This window comes from Pteropus alecto, unplaced genomic scaffold (genome assembly GCF_000325575.1).
Source record: "Pteropus alecto unplaced genomic scaffold, ASM32557v1 scaffold43, whole genome shotgun sequence".
Taxonomy (NCBI): Eukaryota; Metazoa; Chordata; class Mammalia; order Chiroptera; family Pteropodidae; genus Pteropus; species Pteropus alecto.
In genome coordinates this window covers 8,455,666-8,474,672 of record NW_006435764.1, presented here as the reverse complement: position 1 = coordinate 8,474,672, position 19,007 = coordinate 8,455,666, and the positions used below count along the sequence as shown (strand labels likewise).

The following is a 19,007-nucleotide window of genomic DNA, read 5'->3' as shown; positions in this document are numbered from 1 at the left end:
GACGTCAGCCCTTCCCTCCCCTCCCCCTCCCCGCCCTCTCTCCCGCTCCCCGCAGCACCCCTGCGCGGTGGACATCACATGCAACCTCTCACCCGAAAACCTCACTCCTCCGCCCCTTCCTCCCATCGTTCTGTCCTATCCTGTCATCACCACGGCGGCTCATCTCCCAACCCTCCCCGAGGACAACTTTCTATAACAAACCAAAAAAGTACTCCAGCTGAGCGGGGCCCTAGATCATTTTCTAAAGAAGCGGGCGACTGACGTATGTTGCTGTGCGGCCCTTGGCTGCGTTGCCACCGTGGGAACGGGCCTCGCAGGTCGCAGGCTCCCAGCGCCCGCGTCCCACGTGGAGGGCGGACGCCAGCAGCGGGCAGGATATGCCTCCTTCCTGTGTCTCCTGACTAGACAGAAGCAATGGGGGTCGGGGTGGGGTCGCTGGCTGGAAGCAGAGCACAGGAGACTCCGCGGTGACAGGAACACGCAGGCTCGGGCTGAGTCTGAGGAGGAGAAAGTCCATTCGGAGAACCTCTGTGGAGCCTCCGCGGCGTGAGGCCAGCGCTGTGGGCGGGAGGACACCAGGGTTGTCAGATGAACCCGGGAAGATCTCAGGCTGCTGACAGGGGCCTTTGGCAAAGACCTGAAACGATACAGTCCAATTCTCCGTGTTCCGGCGCATTAGGCCTCTTGGAGGGCTTGTTACGACCCCACCCCCAGACTGTCCGAAGATCCAGCGGGTCTGGGGTGTGGCCTGAGCGTTTGCATTTCTATCATGTTCCCCCGGGGAGATCCCAGTGCCCTTGCTGGTGCTGCTGGTTCCACTGGGATGGAGAACTCAGAGTCCTTGGGTCTGGTGTGCTCGGAGCAGGGGCAGCAGCTAGGCCTTTTTTGCTGAGGTGCCCGTGAGTGCCGCTCCTCCCCGCTGTGAAGGTTGGGGGAGGAGATAATAAGCAAGGGACTCAGCTCAGGGGCTAGCTCAGGGAAGACACAAAAGCCGGCTGCCATTATTATTATTTCCTGTTGTTTGCCATGACGCTGATGTGAGGGCCTCGGTGGGGCTGGGCCTTGCCAGACAGAATTTGGGGGAGCAGAAGGGAAGGGAGCTGTGCTTTGTTCTAGCTGCCAGTACAGCCAGAGCCTACCTGGAGGGGTTCTAGATTAAGGGGAGAGAAGGGGGGCCCATGGAATCGGGTGGGGATGGGGAAGGGTGCTCCAGAGCCACTGCAGCCTGGCTTCTCTGAGTGGCTGGGAGGGAGAGGGAGGGGGAGGTCTTCAGCCCCGGCCCTGTCCTTCCCTATCCTGTGAACTCTGGGATCTAGAAAAAGACACAGCTACCCCCAAGGTACAGGCCCTAGTTCCTGAAGTACAACCTTCTCCATAGCTTGGAACTTGGTGTCACAGCCAGAAAGAGCCACAGTCTAGTCCACCTCTGTATTAACCTCACCTACAGCAGCAGGGGAGAATGTACCTGAGTCTGACAGACCTCTGCTGGGTCTCTGCTGCCTGCGGGAGCTGTCCATCCAGACTCCCAAAGCCTCGGGTCCAGCACAGCCCCCTTCCCCTCGACCCCAGCCACCCCGTCCGGTTACTCGCCTCTGCGCCTTGGCACGTGCTGTTGCCGCTGTCTGGAACATGTTTTTCCCCACCCCTACTCATCCTGCAGGACCCCTTTCTGAGATCATCAGTATTTCTGGGCTCCCAAAAGAACACTCATGGCATCGAGGGTGCTTAACGAAGTAAAGAGCAGTGTCTCTCCCAGTTCTGTTTCTCCCCAGCTGTCTCCCCCTGCCCCTGCCTTAGGAAGTGGATTTTCATGTTCCTTTCTGGCCCCTACAGAAGTCAATCAAACAGGAAGTGAGATGCACAGCAGGAAGCAGCTGAGGCCTGCCCAGGAATTCTCCAATCTCCCCATACTTGGGAGGCTCTGGAGTTGCCCACACGCAGCAGAGCAACAGCACAACAGAACATGATGGGAGGCCCGGGTCCAGCTCTCTAGTGCCACCGCCACCCACAGGAGAAGGCACGACTCCACGCATGGCCAGTAAGCCGCTCAGGGACCCGGCCCTGCCCACACCTCCACCTTCGTTTTCTGCTGCTCCCTGATGATATCCCATTGTCAGTCAGATTTGATTGGTGCCTCCACACAGCCTGTCCCTACTGGGCTGTTTCTGTGTCCTTCCATATGCTGGTTGCTCCCTGTCCTAGAGTACCGTTTCTTCCTTCAGCCTCTCAGTGGACTCCTATTCATCCTTCAAAACCCTGGCCAGAGGTTGCCTCCTCCGAGAAGCCTTTGCTGGCCATCTCTAACAGATCCTATCTACTTCCCGCTGCTTCCCCCCACAGCTCTGCCTCGCTTGATACCCTGCCACACAACTTCCCCCCAGTCTCATGATGAGCAACTTGGGGACAGAGACTGTTCCCGTTTCCTCTGCTTACCACTGAAGCCAAGCGGAGGGCCTGACACGTGGGAAGAGTCCCAATGAATGTTTGCTGAAGAGAATGCATCTCCGGTATTGGAGATTGGACCCACAGGGGCCCCCCAAATTTTCTGGGGTTACCCTTTCTGGATCTCCTGTTCCCCAATGGCCTGGTGCCACTCTCCCTGGCCTGTTTCACCTGTGGTAGGTACAACCTTGGGGACTAATATTAACTAATATGCCAGTTAAACTTCACGGAAACAACAGCTCGTGAACATCCTAGGGTCACCATAACAACGTACCACGCACTTGATGGCTTAAAGCAACAGAAGTTTATTCTCTCATCGATCTGGAGGCCGGAAGTCTGAAGTCTCAGTCCCGGCAGGGCTGCCCTCCCTCATGTCTCCAGGGGAGGGTCCTCTTTTGCCTCTTACAGCTCCGGTGGCCCCAGGCGTTCCTTGCCTGGCCACTGCATCACGCCACTTCGGCCTCCCCTTCACGTGGCCTCCTGCTTCTCCCTGTCCGTCTCCCCTAGGAACACTTGTCATTGCATTTAGGGCCCACCCAGATAATCTAGTGTGACCTCACCTCGAGATCCTTAACTCAATTACATCAGCAAAGCCCTGTTTTCTAAAGAAGGTCACATTCCCAGTTTCCAGGGGTTAGGATGTGGATGCATCTTTGGGGGGTGCCACCACTCCACCCACAACAAGTAGTAATAGCTCCCATTTATGGGGTGCTTACTGTGCACCAGGCCCCAGGCTAGGCATGTCACATGGATTAGCTAATTTAATCCTCACAACCACCTTTGTCTTTCCACTCAGCCTTCCTCCCCCGGTGCCCTCCCTCTGTCGCTGGTTTTTATTCGTGGAAGAGACAGGACGGAGAACTATCACTTAATGAACCTTAAATCTCACAGCATCTCCTTTAGCTTGGTCTTATTCCTGACCCCATTTTGCAGATGAAGAAACTGAAGTCCAATTTTTCTTTTGTTTTCTTTTTTTCTTTTTCTTTTTTTTTTCTTTTCAGGTGAGGCAACCCTTGGCTGACCTCACAGATTGCAAGGACCTTGTCAGTTTACAATGCCTTATTTTTTGTGTTTTACACCCACAGCACCTGGTCTTCCTAGGTGGTCTCCCATCCAAGTACTAACCAGGCCCGACCCTGCTTAGCCTCCGAGATCAGACGGGATCGGGCTTGTTCAGGGGGGCATGGCCATAGACTTGAAGTCCAATTTTTAAAAATAGAAACAAAGTTTTAAACAGTAAGGAAGACATGAACAAACAGGTTGGGAAAGAGGCCACGCCAAGTGGCTCTGATCCAATCCTCTCTCCTCATCGAGAAGAATCATCGCTGTCCTGTTCTAACGAACACCACCTGCAGGCTCTGTTCTCCCTGCTTGATGTGGATTATTTCACTTCATTCTCACATCGATCCTACAGGTGAGGTACTGTTATCACCTCCATTACGCAGATGAGGGAATGGAGTCACCAGGTGGGTAAGTGACTTTTCCAAGGTCTCTGGCAGGTTGAGCGGAGGAGCTGGGATCCTTCCCAGGCTGATGGGCTCTGGTGCCCATGAGCCTTCACACAAAAGTGGAATCACAACCTAGGGCTCAGGGCTCCCCTCTCCAAGACAGTTTGGTGGCACCTTTCTCAGAGACATCCTTCTGCTCTTGGCCATGAGGAAGATCTCTTGCTCTTTCTCTGACTTGCCAGGGCCTTAGGAGATACTCAATCCTCATGAGTGAGGTCCGTGATCGGTTAGGAAACAATTGTCTGCGTATTATCTAATTCTGTTCCCACCATCAGCATTCTCACCCCTGTCCTATATAAGGATGGGGGAAGGTCCCTTCCCTCCTGAGCAATAAGCGCAGACGGAATCCAGGTCACTCAACTCCTCTGGCTACTGTTGTCCCTGCCACCTAGAGCCTCCCTCAGGGGAAGATCTTGGTGATAAGAGAAAGCAAATAAATGCAGAAGGAATGATGGAGTTGGATGTTTGCTGAGGAGCAGGATAATCACATAGTGTCAAAGTATCTCCCCATCAGATACTTTCTATTTACAAAGAGAAAAATAGGACCTTTAATATGGAGAAACCTGGCCAACTCCATCCTCCCCAAGTGATCAAATTCATAACATCAGCAATAGGATGAATTAGTATGATGAGCCTCCTGGTAGCATGCTCTGAAAAGAACACAACATAGCTTCTGGAATATTCCTGCCTCTTATGGGCTGAATGGTGCCTCTCTTCCCATTCATATGTTGAAGCCCTAACCCCCGGGCATCAGAATGCAGCGGATTTGGAGATCGGACCTTTAAGGGATGATTAAGTTAAAATGAGGCCATTAGGGTGGGCCCTGACCCAATCTGAATGGTGTCCTTATAAGAAGAAGAAGTTTGGACACACACAGAGACACCGAGGATGCATGTGCACAGAGGAGAGACCACGTGAGGACACAGTGAGAAGGTGGCCATCTGCAAGCCAGAGAGAGAGGCCTCAGAAGAAACCGGACCTGCTGACTTCCAGCCTCCAGAATTGTGAGAAAATAAGTATCTATTTAAGCCGTCTAGTCTCTGATATTTTGTTCATGTGCCCCGAGCAAACTAACACACGGCCCCAAACCCCCGACCTGAACTTAATCAGGAAGGAACAGCAGACAAACCCAAATGAAGGCCATTCTGCAAAGTAACTGGGCGCGAATGTCAAGGGCATGAAAGACAAAGTCAGAGCGACTGTCCCAGATTGGAAGAGGCTAAAAAAACATGAGCCTGATCTTGGACTGGATCCTGGTCTAGAGAAAAAGAAAAAAAAAAAAAATACCTTTCTCTTTGGCTATAAAAGCCATCATTAAGACAACTGGTGAATTGACTAAGGTTTGTAGATTAGACAGTTATCTTATTGCGATGTTGATTTCCTGTGGTTACTTGTTTTTTAAGAAATATACAGTGCAGTGTTTAGAGGTAAAGGAAGAAGCGATCTTGTCTGCAGCCAACTCTCAAATGATATGGAAGAAAGTGTGTTTGTGTGTGTGTGTGTGTGTGTGTGTGCGCGCGCGCGCGCACATAGAGTGAAAAAGAGAGCCAAAACAAATATAAAAAGAAGGTAACAGTCAATGTTTGCGGAATCAGGGCAAAAGATAGGTGAAAATTCTTTGCAACAAGTCAGAAATTATTTCCAAATGAAAAGTTTATAACCTCCCATCGTCCCTCAGGAAAAAATCACCTCACCAGCTCCTTTTCCCCGCCAGCTGCAACTTCTCTCTCCCAGCCCAGCTCTTGCCTCTCCAGGAACCCCAGCCCACTTGAAGCCACTGTTCCCAGACCTCTCTATGCCCTCATCTCCCCCAGATTCCCTCTGCCTGCACACAGTAACCCCCACACCACTCCCTGTGCCCAGGGGCTCCTCACATTTCTGCTCAGGCATCCTTAGCTCCAGAAACACTCCCATCTCCCACCCCCACCGCTGGGTCCAATGCGCAACCGGCTCTGCTCCCAGAGCATCTCATCAAGCTTCCCCATCTAAGCTCTGGTTACAGTAACAGTCCCTCACCGTCACGTGTTAAATCATTACCACCTCTAACTCATCACACTATTTGTCTCTTCCCGTCTTCCTGTCCACCTTGCTGGGTAAGCATTATCAGCCCCAGTTCACAAAGGGGAAACGCAAAGCTCGGCAAAATGATGTGTCTGGGTCACAGCTAGAAAGCGGTCGGGGCTGGATTGGAACCTAACTAACAAGCCATATGCTCTGCCTGCTGCTTCAGATTATAAATCAAGATTTACTAGCACTTGCTGAGCTGGGGGCTCTGCCAGGCTCTGGGCTAAGTGCTTGCATGAAATAAAGTGGTGACAGCACCTCCCTCAGAGGGATCACACACAATGAGCTAGCACAAGCAAGCCCTTGGGACTGTGCTCGGCACGTGGACGTGCTGTAGACTGTGAGCCAATCTTCTCATTCTTTTGAATAGACTTTATTTCTTAGAACTGGTCTAGATTTGCCGAGAACCTGAGAGGATGGCGGAGAGTTCCCGTATACTGCACACCCCGTCTCCCCTATCATTAACATCTTACATGAAGGATGCTACATCGTTGATAACTAAAGTTCGTTTCCTCAGCTTTTACTTAATGTCCTTTTTCTGTTCCAGGATCCAGTTCAGGAGGCCAGGTTCCATTTATTCGTCCGTTCTTGTTAGTTTTCACTGGTAATAGCCCTGGTCGTATTAGCTGCCTTGATTTTCAGGAGAGCTCTATGAGACACTGCTTACTCACCTGTCACCTCCATCCGCCTGCAAGCTCTTAGGGCCATGAGAGGAGCGGGGCTTGTTGTGCCAGCCCCTAAAGCCCTGCCTGAGAAGTGGGACCTAAACCAACCTCTTCTGCTGCCTACCATCTCTGCCCCTGCAGCTCAACACAGGCAGGAGGCCCTGGAGAGCCTGGCTGAGCAGGGAGGGGCCGATGAAGGGCTTGGGAGGCAGGAAGGTGGGCCTGAAGCCTTTGGCCTGCCTCCTAGCCATGGATCCAGCCCTACAGTCCACCTGCAGTCTCACCTTTTCTAGAAAGCTCCCTCCTCCCCAGCCAGAAACACTTAGCTGAGCCAGCATGAATCCCCAGCTGGGGGGCAGAAAGCCAGGATGAAGGGTGACTTTCAGAGCAGGCCCTCAGGGCCCCGGCTGGGAGGAAGCCTTCCCCCGCCTCCAGGACAGGAGTTTCACCAGAGCCCCTGGTGGCCAGGTAGGTGCCCCCCCCCAGGTGGGCCCTCTTTGCCCTAAGACGTTCCCACTTGCCACCTCCCCCATATAAGGCCTGGGTCCTCAGGTGGTAGTGGCCGAGAGGGGCGCTCGTAGGGGTCTGTGGTATATCTGATAGTGGGAGCCTTGGTCATGGCCTGGGATCACTGCGTGGCCGTGCTGCTGGTTCTGGCCACTCTGGGGCTGGGTCAGCCACCACACCCTCAGCCTAGTCTCCCAGGCCTGTGGCACAGCTATGACTGTGGGGTCAAGGGCATGCAGCTGCTGGTGTTCCCCCAGTCAGGACAGACTATTCGCTTCAAGGTGGTGGGTGAGTGTCAGCTGAATCCGGGAGCCCACCTTCCTGGGCTGCAGTGGGGAGCTGGGACCCCTCCTCTATAGTAGGAAGAGGAAGAGCAGGAGCCTCGCTCCAGCCTGAGGGTGGCAGCCCCCACGCCCCCACCCACACAGGGAGGAGGAGGGAGGAAGGCTAGTTCCCAGACTCAATTTCCCTGGTCACCCAGTGCAGCTTCTCCCATGTCCCTGTGCATGGGGGTTGGGTCACCTGGCCACCGTAGGGCCCAGGCTCTGCATTTGTAAGCATGCCCAGCTGATGCCCAGGCTGCTGGTCCACAAACCACTCTAGAGAGGCAGGGTCCTAGTGCGTGCAACCTGGTATGGAGAAAAAGGAGCTAGATTTGGAATCGGGATTTGAATCTACAACTGCTAAGCCGTGTGACCTTGAACAACTGACCTGACCTCTCTGAGCCCCTGTTCCTTATCTGTAAGATGGGAAAGATGACCCCAACCTCACTGTGCAGTCTGAACAGGGGTGTAGACCTCATGCCTGCACCTGGAACGTGTCCTGGCTGTTCTGGGCTGACGAGGCAGGCGAACACCTAGCAGGTGTCCCCAAGTAACTGCAATAGCCACTTAACCGGAAACAGGCTGAGCTACAAGATCCCAGGTTCAAATCCTCGCTTTGCGCCTCATTGTATGTGCCTGAGACAGCTCACTCGCCCTCTGCGCCTCAGCTGCCTCTTCCCCAAAATGGGGATGATTGAATTTGAAAGAACTGATGTAAAATACTTAGGCCACTGCCCGAGATCCACTTATTCCTCCACCATCTTTTGGTTTCTGCTTGCTGCTGTGTGCTGCCAACAGGGAACCTGAGCTAGAAATACCCTAAGACTGGCTAAACTCACCCATTCCCTCGCAGATATGGAAACTGAGGCTGGAGAAGGGAAGGGGCTTGCCCAAGGCCATACGGCAAGCTAGCAGCAAAGCTGAGGCTGGCACCTGGGTCCTGTGGGAGCCATCTCAGCAGAACCCAACAGCCTCCGGCTTCGCCCTTCGGCCTCCCCGACTCCTCGCCTCCATCCCTCTCTTCCCCGCCCCACCCCAGATGAATTTGGAAACAGATTCGAAGTGAACAACTGCTCCATCTGCTACCACTGGGTCACAGCCAAGCCCCAGGAGCTTGCGGTCTTCTCAGCCGACTACAAAGGCTGCCACGTGCTGGAGAAGGTAGGGGCCACTCACTGCATTGTGGGCGAGTCCCAGGGCCAGGTGCCAGCATGGCCGAACACAGTGTCAGGCTGGGGAGGTCTCTCTTGGACCAGGGACACATGAGCTCCCAGGATCGCACTGTGAGCGGATGAGTGAGAGGGAGTAAGACCTGAGCGCAGGCACTTCCTGGGACCCACCTACAAAGCCAGTTCCCTGCCCGACACTGAGTTGGGATCTTGTGACATCTCTGCCTGAAGCCTGGGTGGCCTCACCCAACTGTTATCCTGTCACCTTCTCACTCACAGGACGGGCGCTCCCACCTTACAGTGTTCATAGAAGCTGTGCTGCCCGATGGTCGTGTCGATGTAGCACAAGATGTCACTCTGGTCTGTCCCAAACCTGACCACACCTGGACTCTGGCCGGCCACCTGGTGCCACCCACCACATTCTCACTTTCTACCCCTCCTCGTCGTCCCCTCCGTCCCTCCCCAGAGCACAGCTTTGTCCATCCAACCCCCACCTCACCATCCCTCAGATCTGGACCCACCCACCCCACCCTGGCTCGCCCCCAGTGGGGCACCTTGGAGTACTGGGAGGTGGACCAGCCAGTTTACACAGGTACGTAGGACTCCTCTGCGTGCACGTACCCTGTGTCAGGCCCTTCTGGAGTATCGGGAGGCCTGACAGCACTTCACCGGGCTCAAGAAACTGCCTCCCTCCATTTTCCTGGAAGTCTGCTGCCCACTCGGCTCCTCTCATGTCTTTACCACCCTGTCACCAACCCCAGGGACCCATCTGACTCCGGAGCAGTGCCAGGTGGCCTCTGGGCACATCCCCTGCACAGCGAGAAGAAGTTCGAAGGAAGCCTGTCAGCAAGCGGGCTGCTGCTATGACAACACCAGAGAAGTTCCCTGTTACTATAGCAACACAGGTACCACTTTCCACACCAAGCATGGGCCTATCCTCTGAATCCTGAAGGGCTTCCTCCTCCACCCCACCCCGCAAGCTGAAACTGCTTCACACCCTGTTCCTAGGAGAGCCTGCCCCCCTTCCCCCACGGACTGCAGAAGAGACAATTGGGTGGGAGACCGCACGTGCCAGCTGGCCTGACAAGTTACCCCAGGAAACTATTACTAGATCTGCCGTTACATGTTCCCCTACCTTTAGATCTGGAACATCCCAGCTCGAATGATAACTTAAATGGTGACCTGACTTTTAGACTATAGCTCAACTGTCTGGGTCCGTCAAGGGATCACGCAAGCTGACAGGCCCCAGGTGGAGAGTAAGAGAATCCGGGTCTCTCGACTCCTGGGCCAACCCTTAAATACTGATCGTCACTGGCCCATCCCGCTGTGTCTGTGCTGGATGGACATCAAACCCCAAGGCCCTGATCAGCCTGTTTGCTCTGCCTTTGACCCAGCCACTGTCCAGTGCTTCAGAAATGGCCATTTCATCTTGGTGGTGTCCCAAGAAACAGCCTTGGCACACAGGATCACGCTGGCCAACATCCACCTGGCCTACGCCCCTACCAGCTGCTCCCCGACCCAGGAAATGGGGTCCTTCATAGTCTTCCACTTTCCTCTCACCCGCTGTGGCACTACAGCCCAGGTAGGCACCGGGGCCACAGGCTGGTGCCCCGTGCTGGGCCCTGGGAGGGTCTCGCCAGCTGTCTCCTCCCACAGGTGGTTGGCAACCAGCTCGTCTATGAGAACCAGCTAGTGTCCGCCATCGATGTCCGAGTGGGGCCGCGAGGTTCCGTCACACGGGACGGCACTTTCCGGTGAGGGGGAGCCTTCTTTGAAAAGGCCGGGCGGGCTGTGGGCTTGGGAGTGAAGGGAGCATCGGTGAGCTTGGAACAGGCTTCGGAGCCATCTGGGTTCATGTGGAAACTCTCAGCTGTGAGACAAGGGCTACGCTAGTGTCCGCCATCGATGTCCGAGTGGGGCCGCGAGGTTCCGTCACACGGGACGGCACTTTCCGGTGAGGGGGAGCCTTCTTTGAAAAGGCCGGGCGGGCTGTGGGCTTGGGAGTGAAGGGAGCATCGGTGAGCTTGGAACAGGCTTCGGAGCCATCTGGGTTCGTGTGGAAACTCTTAGCTGTGAGACAAGGGCTACCTCTTCCCAGCCTCTCTAAGCAGGCAGGGGGAACACCCCTCAGTCAGGGCTCGTGTGAGCATTCGATGGGGTCTGCCCACACCTGGCAGGTAGAAGCCATGGCAGTGCCCGTGAGGGCCAGAGTCCTCAAAGGCACTTGCCTTTATCCCTCCAAGAACTAAGCTCAGAAACTACGCAACCACAAACGAAGCAGCAAGTGTCCCCTCCGGGCCCCAGGAAGAGGCTGTGACTATGGCTGTTGCTGCCTCCTGATATCAGAGGTTCTGAAGCCACAGATGAGGCAGAAGATACCTGGGTCTGAGGCTCCCTGAGGGTGTGGCGGGGGGCGGAGCAAGCAGAACGCTCCAGGACAAAAGGCCGCTGGCTCAGGGTGGCATTGCCATGCCTGTTAGCACCTAGTTTTTGCCCCCTCTCCACCCCCAACTGCAGGATGTCTTCCCTGGGGGCTTCCATCCAGGCCTCACACTCAGAGCTCCATCTCAAGTAAGGTACAGCGCTCAGGAGCCAGGGATGAGGCTGATGGGGTCGGGTGGGGTCAGCTACTCTTGCAGATACCTCAGGGTTGCTGGGCGTGGCCCTACCATGACTGTGCAGGGGCACGTAGGCTAGTGAGGGACACTAGACCCAGTGACAGACCAGCTACAACGGCAGGGGCAATGGCAACACTGGGCCGCTATCTTGTGACCTCACTCAAAATCGACCACAGACATCCGAGGGATGGAGTCATTGCCATTTCACCAGTGAGAAAACTGAGTCTTAGGTCAAACCACCTGCTCGTGGTCCCACAGCCTGACAGCCTGACAGCAGACAGCTCCCAGGCCTGCCAGCCTCACTCGACTCTCAGGTTCCGAGGGACCCTCAAATGCCTGCCCCACGTCACCATCCTGCTGTGCCATCCTGCTGCACCCCCTGTCCTAGAAGAGGGCCTGGCACCGCAAGCTCGAGCTGTCCGAGGAAGATGAGACGGGCAGGGATGCGTGTTGCCCTGGCGATTGCTTGGGTGCTGTCCATCCACCTCGCTGGACTGGGCTGTTTATTGCACCCACATAGTCAGTACCTGGCTTGCCGTGTAAGCCAGATGTGCTGATTCTGTGTCTTCTTCTCCCGTCCACTTACACTTGAACTTCAGGCTTAATGTTCGCTGTATCTTCAATGCCAGTGACTTCCTGCCCCTCCAGGCATCCATCTTCCCACCCCCTTCACCGGCACCGGTGACCCAGTCTGGCCCCCTGCGGTTCGAGCTGCTGATCGCCAAGGGTACAATGTCCCCCTTCTTTTCCTGCCCCCACTTCCCAGATGCACAGCCCCACCACCACCACCACCACCGCAAGGGGCTCATGAGCCCCTCTCCCTGCAGATGAGACTTTCCGCTCCTACTACCGGGAGGAGGACTACCCGATCGTGAGGCTGCTCCGGGTGCCCATCCCGGTGGAGGTCCGGCTCCTGCAGAGGACAGACCCCAGTCTGGTCCTAGTGCTGCATCGGTGCTGGGCTGCCCCCAGCGTAAACCCCTTCCAGCAGCCCCAGTGGCCCATCCTGTCTGAGGGGTGAGTAGGGGGAGTGGCCCCAAGGCTCCCTCTGCCTGCCCGCCCCCACTCCCCCACCCCCGTCTCCTCCGGAGGCAGCCTCCTTGACTTCTCTCCTTCCCAGGTGTCCTTTCGAGGGTGACAGCTACAGGACCCGAATGGTGGCCTCGGACAGGGCTGATCTACCCTTCCCAACTCACTACCAGCGCTTCACGGTTGCCGCCTTCGCCTTCCTGGACTCTGGCTCCCAGAGGGCCCTCAGGGGACCGGTAAGAAACGCCATGACCCTCGCACCTGTCTGCTCCCTATCTAAGTGACATAACTGGTCTCCAATCTTTCCAGCACCCTGTGAGCTGATGCAAACAAGGGTTCCCAGACAGGCTCGGTTTTTACCAAGTGTCTGGAGGGCAGCGAGCCCAGGTCTTGGCTTTGGGTCAGCCCAGAGGTGACCCATAAATGACTCGAGAGGAAAGAAGGAAAATGCCGAGTGAGAATGCCATGGACTAGGTCTGCGCGCTGGTCACAGTGTTGAGAGTAGCCTGGGTCCTGGATGCTACGACTCCAGCTCAGTGCTTCTTGCTGAGGACACGGAGTCAGGCCCTGCCTCGACCTTCCTCTTCCCATCAGGTTTACTTCTTCTGCAGCGCCTCTGCCTGCTCCCCCTCAGGGCCGGAGACTTGCTCAGCTACCTGTGGCTCTGGGACCGCAAGTGAGTCTGGGGTAGGGGTGGGCTGGGGGGTGTTCCGCATTCTTTCATGTGTCCACAGGCTTGGTCCTGGCTTCTGGGCCACTAGGGCCTAAAGACCAACCCAAGATGCCACTCGTCCCCCTGGCAGGACGCCAACGCTCCCCAGGTCACAATGACACTGCCACACCCCAGCACATCGTGAGCTCTCCGGGGCCAGTGGGCTTTGAGGATTCTCACAGCCAGGAACCCACAATGGGGGCCTCAGGTACGAGGGCCTTGGTCGCCAGGGTGCCCTGAGGAAATGGGGAACCTCCAGCTAGAGTGAGGACAGGACACGGTGTGACTGCAGTCAGTGGGGAACGACGCAGACTGGGGTGGGGGGTGGAGTGGGGAGAGGCCCACCTCACCTGTGGGAGGGCAGCTTTAGCTCTGCCCACATGATTGCAAGGTCTGGCATGGAGGGGGCTCCGCCCAGCCCTGAAACCCTCCAAATCCCTCTCCCCACAGGCTCCACCAGGAACTCCAACCCGAGGCCTCTCCTCTGGGCGGTCCTTTTGCTGCTGGCTGTTGCCCTGGTCCTCGGGGGCAGTGTCTTCATGGGCCTGAGCCAGACCAAGGCCTAGAGGCTCCAGGAAGGCAACAGAGTGTGAACGGTTTAATAAACCACGGTTTCCAGGCTACCGATGGCAGGTGTGGAAAGCTCTTTGTGATGCGCAGGACGGAATTCTTTTAGAAGCTTGTTCCTTTCAGAACTGTGGCCTCTGTTAGAAATCCCATGTGGAGTGCAGTGTCTCCCAGGACTGAATTTGGGAGGCTCCGCCTCTTGGTGAGGGAGGGCGGCATTTCAAGCAGAGAACAGGGCAAGAGAAGGTAGAGGAAGGTGAATCACAGCAGAATCATGCCCTGCAAGAGCTGGGAATCGGGAACCTGGCAGGGCTAATGGCCTGTGAGGGCCTGTCACCTTCCCGCAGACGCAGAGTTCCAGCTAGGTGCCTTCAAAGCACACTGCTCGGCTGCCATCGTGGATAAGGGGAACTCGGAGTTCCCGGGCCCAAAAGAACTGAACCCAACTTGAAGGAGCTCCTCCCAGCCTCCCATTGAAGGATGTGGAGCCACTTTTCCGATCACCAGTCCCCTTTCCCCCCTCAACATCCCAGGACTAGTCCACGTAGCAATGGTAGGCACAGGATGAACAGCAGCAGCCTATTGGCCCTGATGCTGCCTGCCACAGTGAGCACGGTCACCAGATATGTCAGTGCCAGTGCTGGCTGTGCTGCTGGCTTTTGTTTGCCCATGGGTGACATGGCTTTATCTCTGACTTGGCAGCGAAGCCCTTCCCAGACTGACATAGAAATATTCCAGGCTGGGAACAAAGCAGGGGAGGGTGAAGGGTTAAGCCTCTGGGGGACAGAGAATAACCTGGCAGGGAAACCAGAACTTGGCTTCAGACATTCTTCTGGGCCTTTGCTGAGATGACCGGCACAAAGGGCACTGTACTGCTAAGGCCAGGCCCATGGCCTTGACACTGTGCAGGGCTTCCCTTGCTCAGGCCTACTCCATTTTTCTTGTCTTCAGGATACTGGTCAACTATGGGGACTCCAGAGTTACACCCTGGCTCTGTCTCTTACTAGCTGTGTGATACTGAGTACGGACTCTGTCTGGGCCTCACTTTCTACATCTGTAAAATGGGAATAATACCTATCCTCACAGGGGTGTTAAAAAGTTACTAGATAAGGATCCTTAGAATAGTACAGAAGTTCGCCGACATTTACTGAATGCTATTGGCAGCTAGAATTTTCTTTTCTTACACCCCAAACTTAAACCTTTTTTTTTCTGGAGGACAAGCTTACAGCCCAAGGTAGGAGGGGCTGGAGGGAACCACTGCCTTCAGGCTTTTCCAGCTGGGAGCAGCAGAACAGGACACGTGGGCGGGAAGATCCAAACACTGGCTAGGGACCGTCTTCCCCTCTGTGGCTAGGGACGAGGGTTCTGTCCAGCTTCCCGGCTTGCACAGAGGCTACAGGATACACTCTTCGGGGTTAATGGAGTAAGTGAGGGGTCCTGGCTTGGATGCTGTTTGGAGGAACCAGGCTGGCTTGCTCTCAGGGGTCAGGGATCTAGTTCCAACCAGTGTTAACTCTTCCTTCTCACCACTGCCTTCACCCTACGAGCTCAGTATAAGCATTTCAAACAGCATGGAACGCTGCGTCCACGGATGGTATCTAGTGGTGTTTAAACAGAACGTGATTCTATAGATGCCGATGGGAATCGCACCGTATGACTAACTTTTCTCTGTTTTTTTAAACACCGACATCTCATGTTATCATTTTTAATAGATGCATTCTCTTCCACATTGTGGTTGAACTACAAATTTGATCTTTTTGTTAGAAACTAAGTCACAATCATGTAACTCATTCTGTTCACTATTTTGTTGGAAGAAACTTAGAACTGCTGGGTCAAAAGCTATGCCCCTTCCGACCATCAGGCTCTGGGACAGTATACGTGCCTGTCCCCCACAGCCTGGCCACCACAGATCCTATCATGCTAAGTATTTGCCTACCTGAGTGTCATATGGCAAATAGCATTGCTGATTTAAAACTGACCTCTTTGATTAGAAGCCCCTTTAATATCTAAGCCCCTGAAGCATCTTTATAGCGACTTGTCTTATAAATTGCCTCTTTGTGTCTTTTACCTACTCTCCCAAATGTTTCCTTCCTTGTCTAGAAAGAGCTTTCATTAGGCAAGGGGTCAACATCCATCTTATTTCCCATTGAAAGGGCCACTGGTTTTTCTTTGTGGGGTTCTTCCAATTTGCTATTTAAGAGAATTATATAACAATGAATATTTTCTCCATATTTTTATCTTCGAATATGACAAAGACCTTCCCCTACCCTATATAATCTTAAAAGTATCCATTTACTTTTTCTGTGACAGAGCAGTGTGTCTCTCCTACTGTCAAGTGTATAAGACTTTTGATGGGTAACTTTGACAATCGATACTTAAATTGTACGTAGATTTTCACAATACTTCTATGTCGAAGAATCGTCTGCAGAAACGGATATACAAAACGCATGAACAGTGAAGGCCACCGCTGCACCAGGGTCCCCATTCTCTCCCCAGAGGGAAGCAATACAAGCTCTGACTTCCTTAGAAAGCAAAATCTAGCCCCAATCTTGTCCAACTTAAACTTCGTCCTTCCCCTAAAACCACCTCCTGGCATGAGCAGGCACCTGAACCCTGACAACAGTTGAGTCAGACCTGATGCGGGTGATAACCGACCATTTTTGCTGACCCGTGGCAGGAAGCAGGCCTGTTACAGGGGCCTGTCAAGTTTTCTCTCTTCCTGTCCTTTTATTTAGGGAGGAGGCAGGGGCAGTGGCTCCTCCATAAGACCCAAGGGACTCCCCGCCCCGGCTCCTCCTACTTACAACACAATGATTGAGATCAAATTGATGTTGAGGTGCTTTGCCTTAAATAAATAGCGTACTTCAGCCCAAGAGTAAAATTTAACTCCTTCAAGTGTGGCTCCATGCCCAGACATTTCTATGAGGGCATGTCACATAAAAGTGCCACTTCTCGTCCAGCAATAGTTGTGGGCAGGCTAGTGTGACTACAGTGCCCCCAGGTGGCCACCTTGGTCAGTGCTCCAAGGCCGAGCACAACATGTAGCCACCCCCTCATCTTCACAAGGGAGGGACATGCAGCTTGGGAACTGGGTCCTGAAGCACAGGTCCAGGCACAGATCCTCAAAGCGCTCAAGTTCCCGTGGGAAACAATACGTGCTGATTACACCTCCAGGTGACTTCCTTTTGGACACCTGGGACTACTTGCTGCTCTTGGACCCTAAACACAAACCTCATTAGCCTGACAATATGGGTCCAGAAAAGGTGAGCCCTTTAGAACCAACTGAGACCCTCTTCCGAAAGGCTCATGTACAAGGCACCACAGCCTGGAGTTACGGCAGGCAGGGGGTGCCAGTTCCCCCGTCCATTTTGGCTGAAATAACCAACCATCTGTCATCCCCTTGCTCTTACATACTAAGATACAGAGCAGGGGCTTCGGACGGAGCCATAGGGGTGAGCCTATGTCTCTGCCACTCAGCAGCAGTGTGACATAGGTAAAAAGGGGAATGACAGCAGTGAGTACAAGGTCCCACCCTCACCTCCACATTAACATGGTTACAGGTGTACCAGAGCCATGAACCACAGGCTAAGCATGCTCAGTCACTTGGCAGGGCAGGGACAGGCACCAGAGGCTTCCTAGAGGAGTTAGTGTGTCTCTGGGGAGGGAGACCCCATATAGTAGAAGTAGAAATAGTAGTAGCGACAGTAGTAACAGAAATATCGCTAGCGATAAAAGTATTTAGCAATAGAAGTAGTAGCAATAGTAGTAATAGTAGTAGTAATAACGGAAGTATTAGTAGTGGTAAAAGGATTAGTAGTAACAAAAGTCGTAGCAGTAATATCAGTAGCAGCAATTAAAAATACATAGCATTTACGTGCAGCCACTGTTGTAAGCGCTTCTCACATGCTAATTCACTCAGCCCTTACAATAGCCCCAGTAAGTACAATTTCCCCATCTTATAGATGAAGAAACTGAACAGAGGGAAGTTAAGTAATCGGCCCAAGGCCCCACACTACGGAATGCCAGAGCCAGATTCAAAGCCAGGAGTCCGTGTCCAGAGTCCACGGCTCGCCTTCCACCCTGGCCTTGAAGGAAGAGGCATGAGGCCCACAGGGCTGCAAGAAAGATGTGCGCAGCTGCCGGGCCGCTGAAAGCAGGTTGCCTCCAGAATGGAATGAGAAAAGGTCTGGAGTAGCCAGCACACCGCCCTTCTGATGAGTGGACAGATGGCGGGACAGAGATGGAAGCATTTCAGAGCCTCAGGACCCAAACATTAGGCTCCCAGAGCGTGGGACGGCAGGCCCCCCGTTTCCTAGGGCAGAGGTTTGGAGCGGACTGGCGTGGCGTGTGATTACAGACCCTCTGAGATGTATTCTGTTCCCCTCCCAGCCCCACAGAAAACGCAGATGTAGGGACACGCCACACGCTCCACACAATTCAAAGGTGACCGCAGTGCCACTAATGACCCACGGATCCCAAAACCCCTGTACTCATCTCCTTAGTTTTCCTACACGAGGCAGGCCTGAAGACTGCACACCAACATCCAGCCGGAAACCATTAGCTACATGGCTGAATGCTGTGTAGCCCTGGGGTGCCACACAGCCCCAAGATGCTCCTCGTGCCCTCAACCCTCACCCCACCTGGAATGATGCTGCTCTACCCGCAAAACACAGCTGTCAGCCCATCCTTCACTCAGCAGTTTCCCTTACTCCCGAAATTTGTCCTGGCTCAGGAGAATTGCATCATGGGTCTTTTCTTATAAAAGAATCATCACACTTTTCAAATCTAAGAAATAAATACAACAAATTGGCTGAGGATATATAAGACAAATATATTCCTACGCTGAGCCATGCCTTCAAACTGCCTCATCACTCTGCTCTTGGAAAGTTACTGGAAGAACTAGCCAAAGAAGAGGGGGCGGCATGCTCAGACACGCTCACCACAGCACTATCCACAAACGGCTAAGCTGAAACTCTAGCATGTTCTCCAAAAGGTTAAGTTTCATGGACAATTCACAGGGGTTACAGATACACATAAGGGCTTTCCCGGCCAAATATGTAGTTGAGGAAACTGGGTTAAAAAGTGTTTTTTTTTCCTACAGCTTTCAAAGGTTTTTCTAGCTACTCAGCATTCTGACCCTCCAAGGAAGGTATGGCATGCCCAAACGTACTGGACCACGGAACACGGAACACAGACCCAGCAAACCACACATGGAGACTTTTGCTGCATCGATATGGACCTGTGCTTTGACCCACAGCCCCCTCCAGGTAACACTCCACGTCTTGGCTCCCTTTCCAGGCAATTCCTTATCTACAACCACGAACTCCCACTTCCTCAGCTCACATGCTCTTAACTCAACCCCGTCAGGCTTCCAGCCCCGATACTCTATTGGGGGGTCACTCA

General features: G+C 53.9%; 1 protein-coding gene and 1 pseudogene across 1 annotated transcript; one reads left to right on the top strand and one right to left on the bottom strand.

Annotated features, from left to right (window-relative positions):
- Positions 1 to 3,518: 3,518 nt before the first annotated feature.
- LOC112479291 lies at positions 3,519 to 3,637 on the bottom strand (annotated as a pseudogene).
- Positions 3,638 to 7,296: 3,659 nt separating this feature from the next.
- ZP1 (zona pellucida glycoprotein 1) lies at positions 7,297 to 18,473 on the top strand. Its single transcript, XM_015588713.2, has 12 exons — positions 7,297 to 7,474; positions 8,549 to 8,670; positions 8,958 to 9,270; positions 9,440 to 9,583; positions 10,073 to 10,260; positions 10,335 to 10,432; positions 11,896 to 12,023; positions 12,124 to 12,313; positions 12,417 to 12,561; positions 12,920 to 13,001; positions 13,129 to 13,245; positions 13,488 to 18,473. Exons 1-12 carry the CDS (start codon positions 7,297 to 7,299, stop codon positions 13,601 to 13,603), a joined length of 1,821 nt encoding a protein of 606 aa, XP_015444199.1. The 3' UTR covers positions 13,604 to 18,473.
- The last annotated feature ends 534 nt before the right edge of the window (positions 18,474 to 19,007 follow it).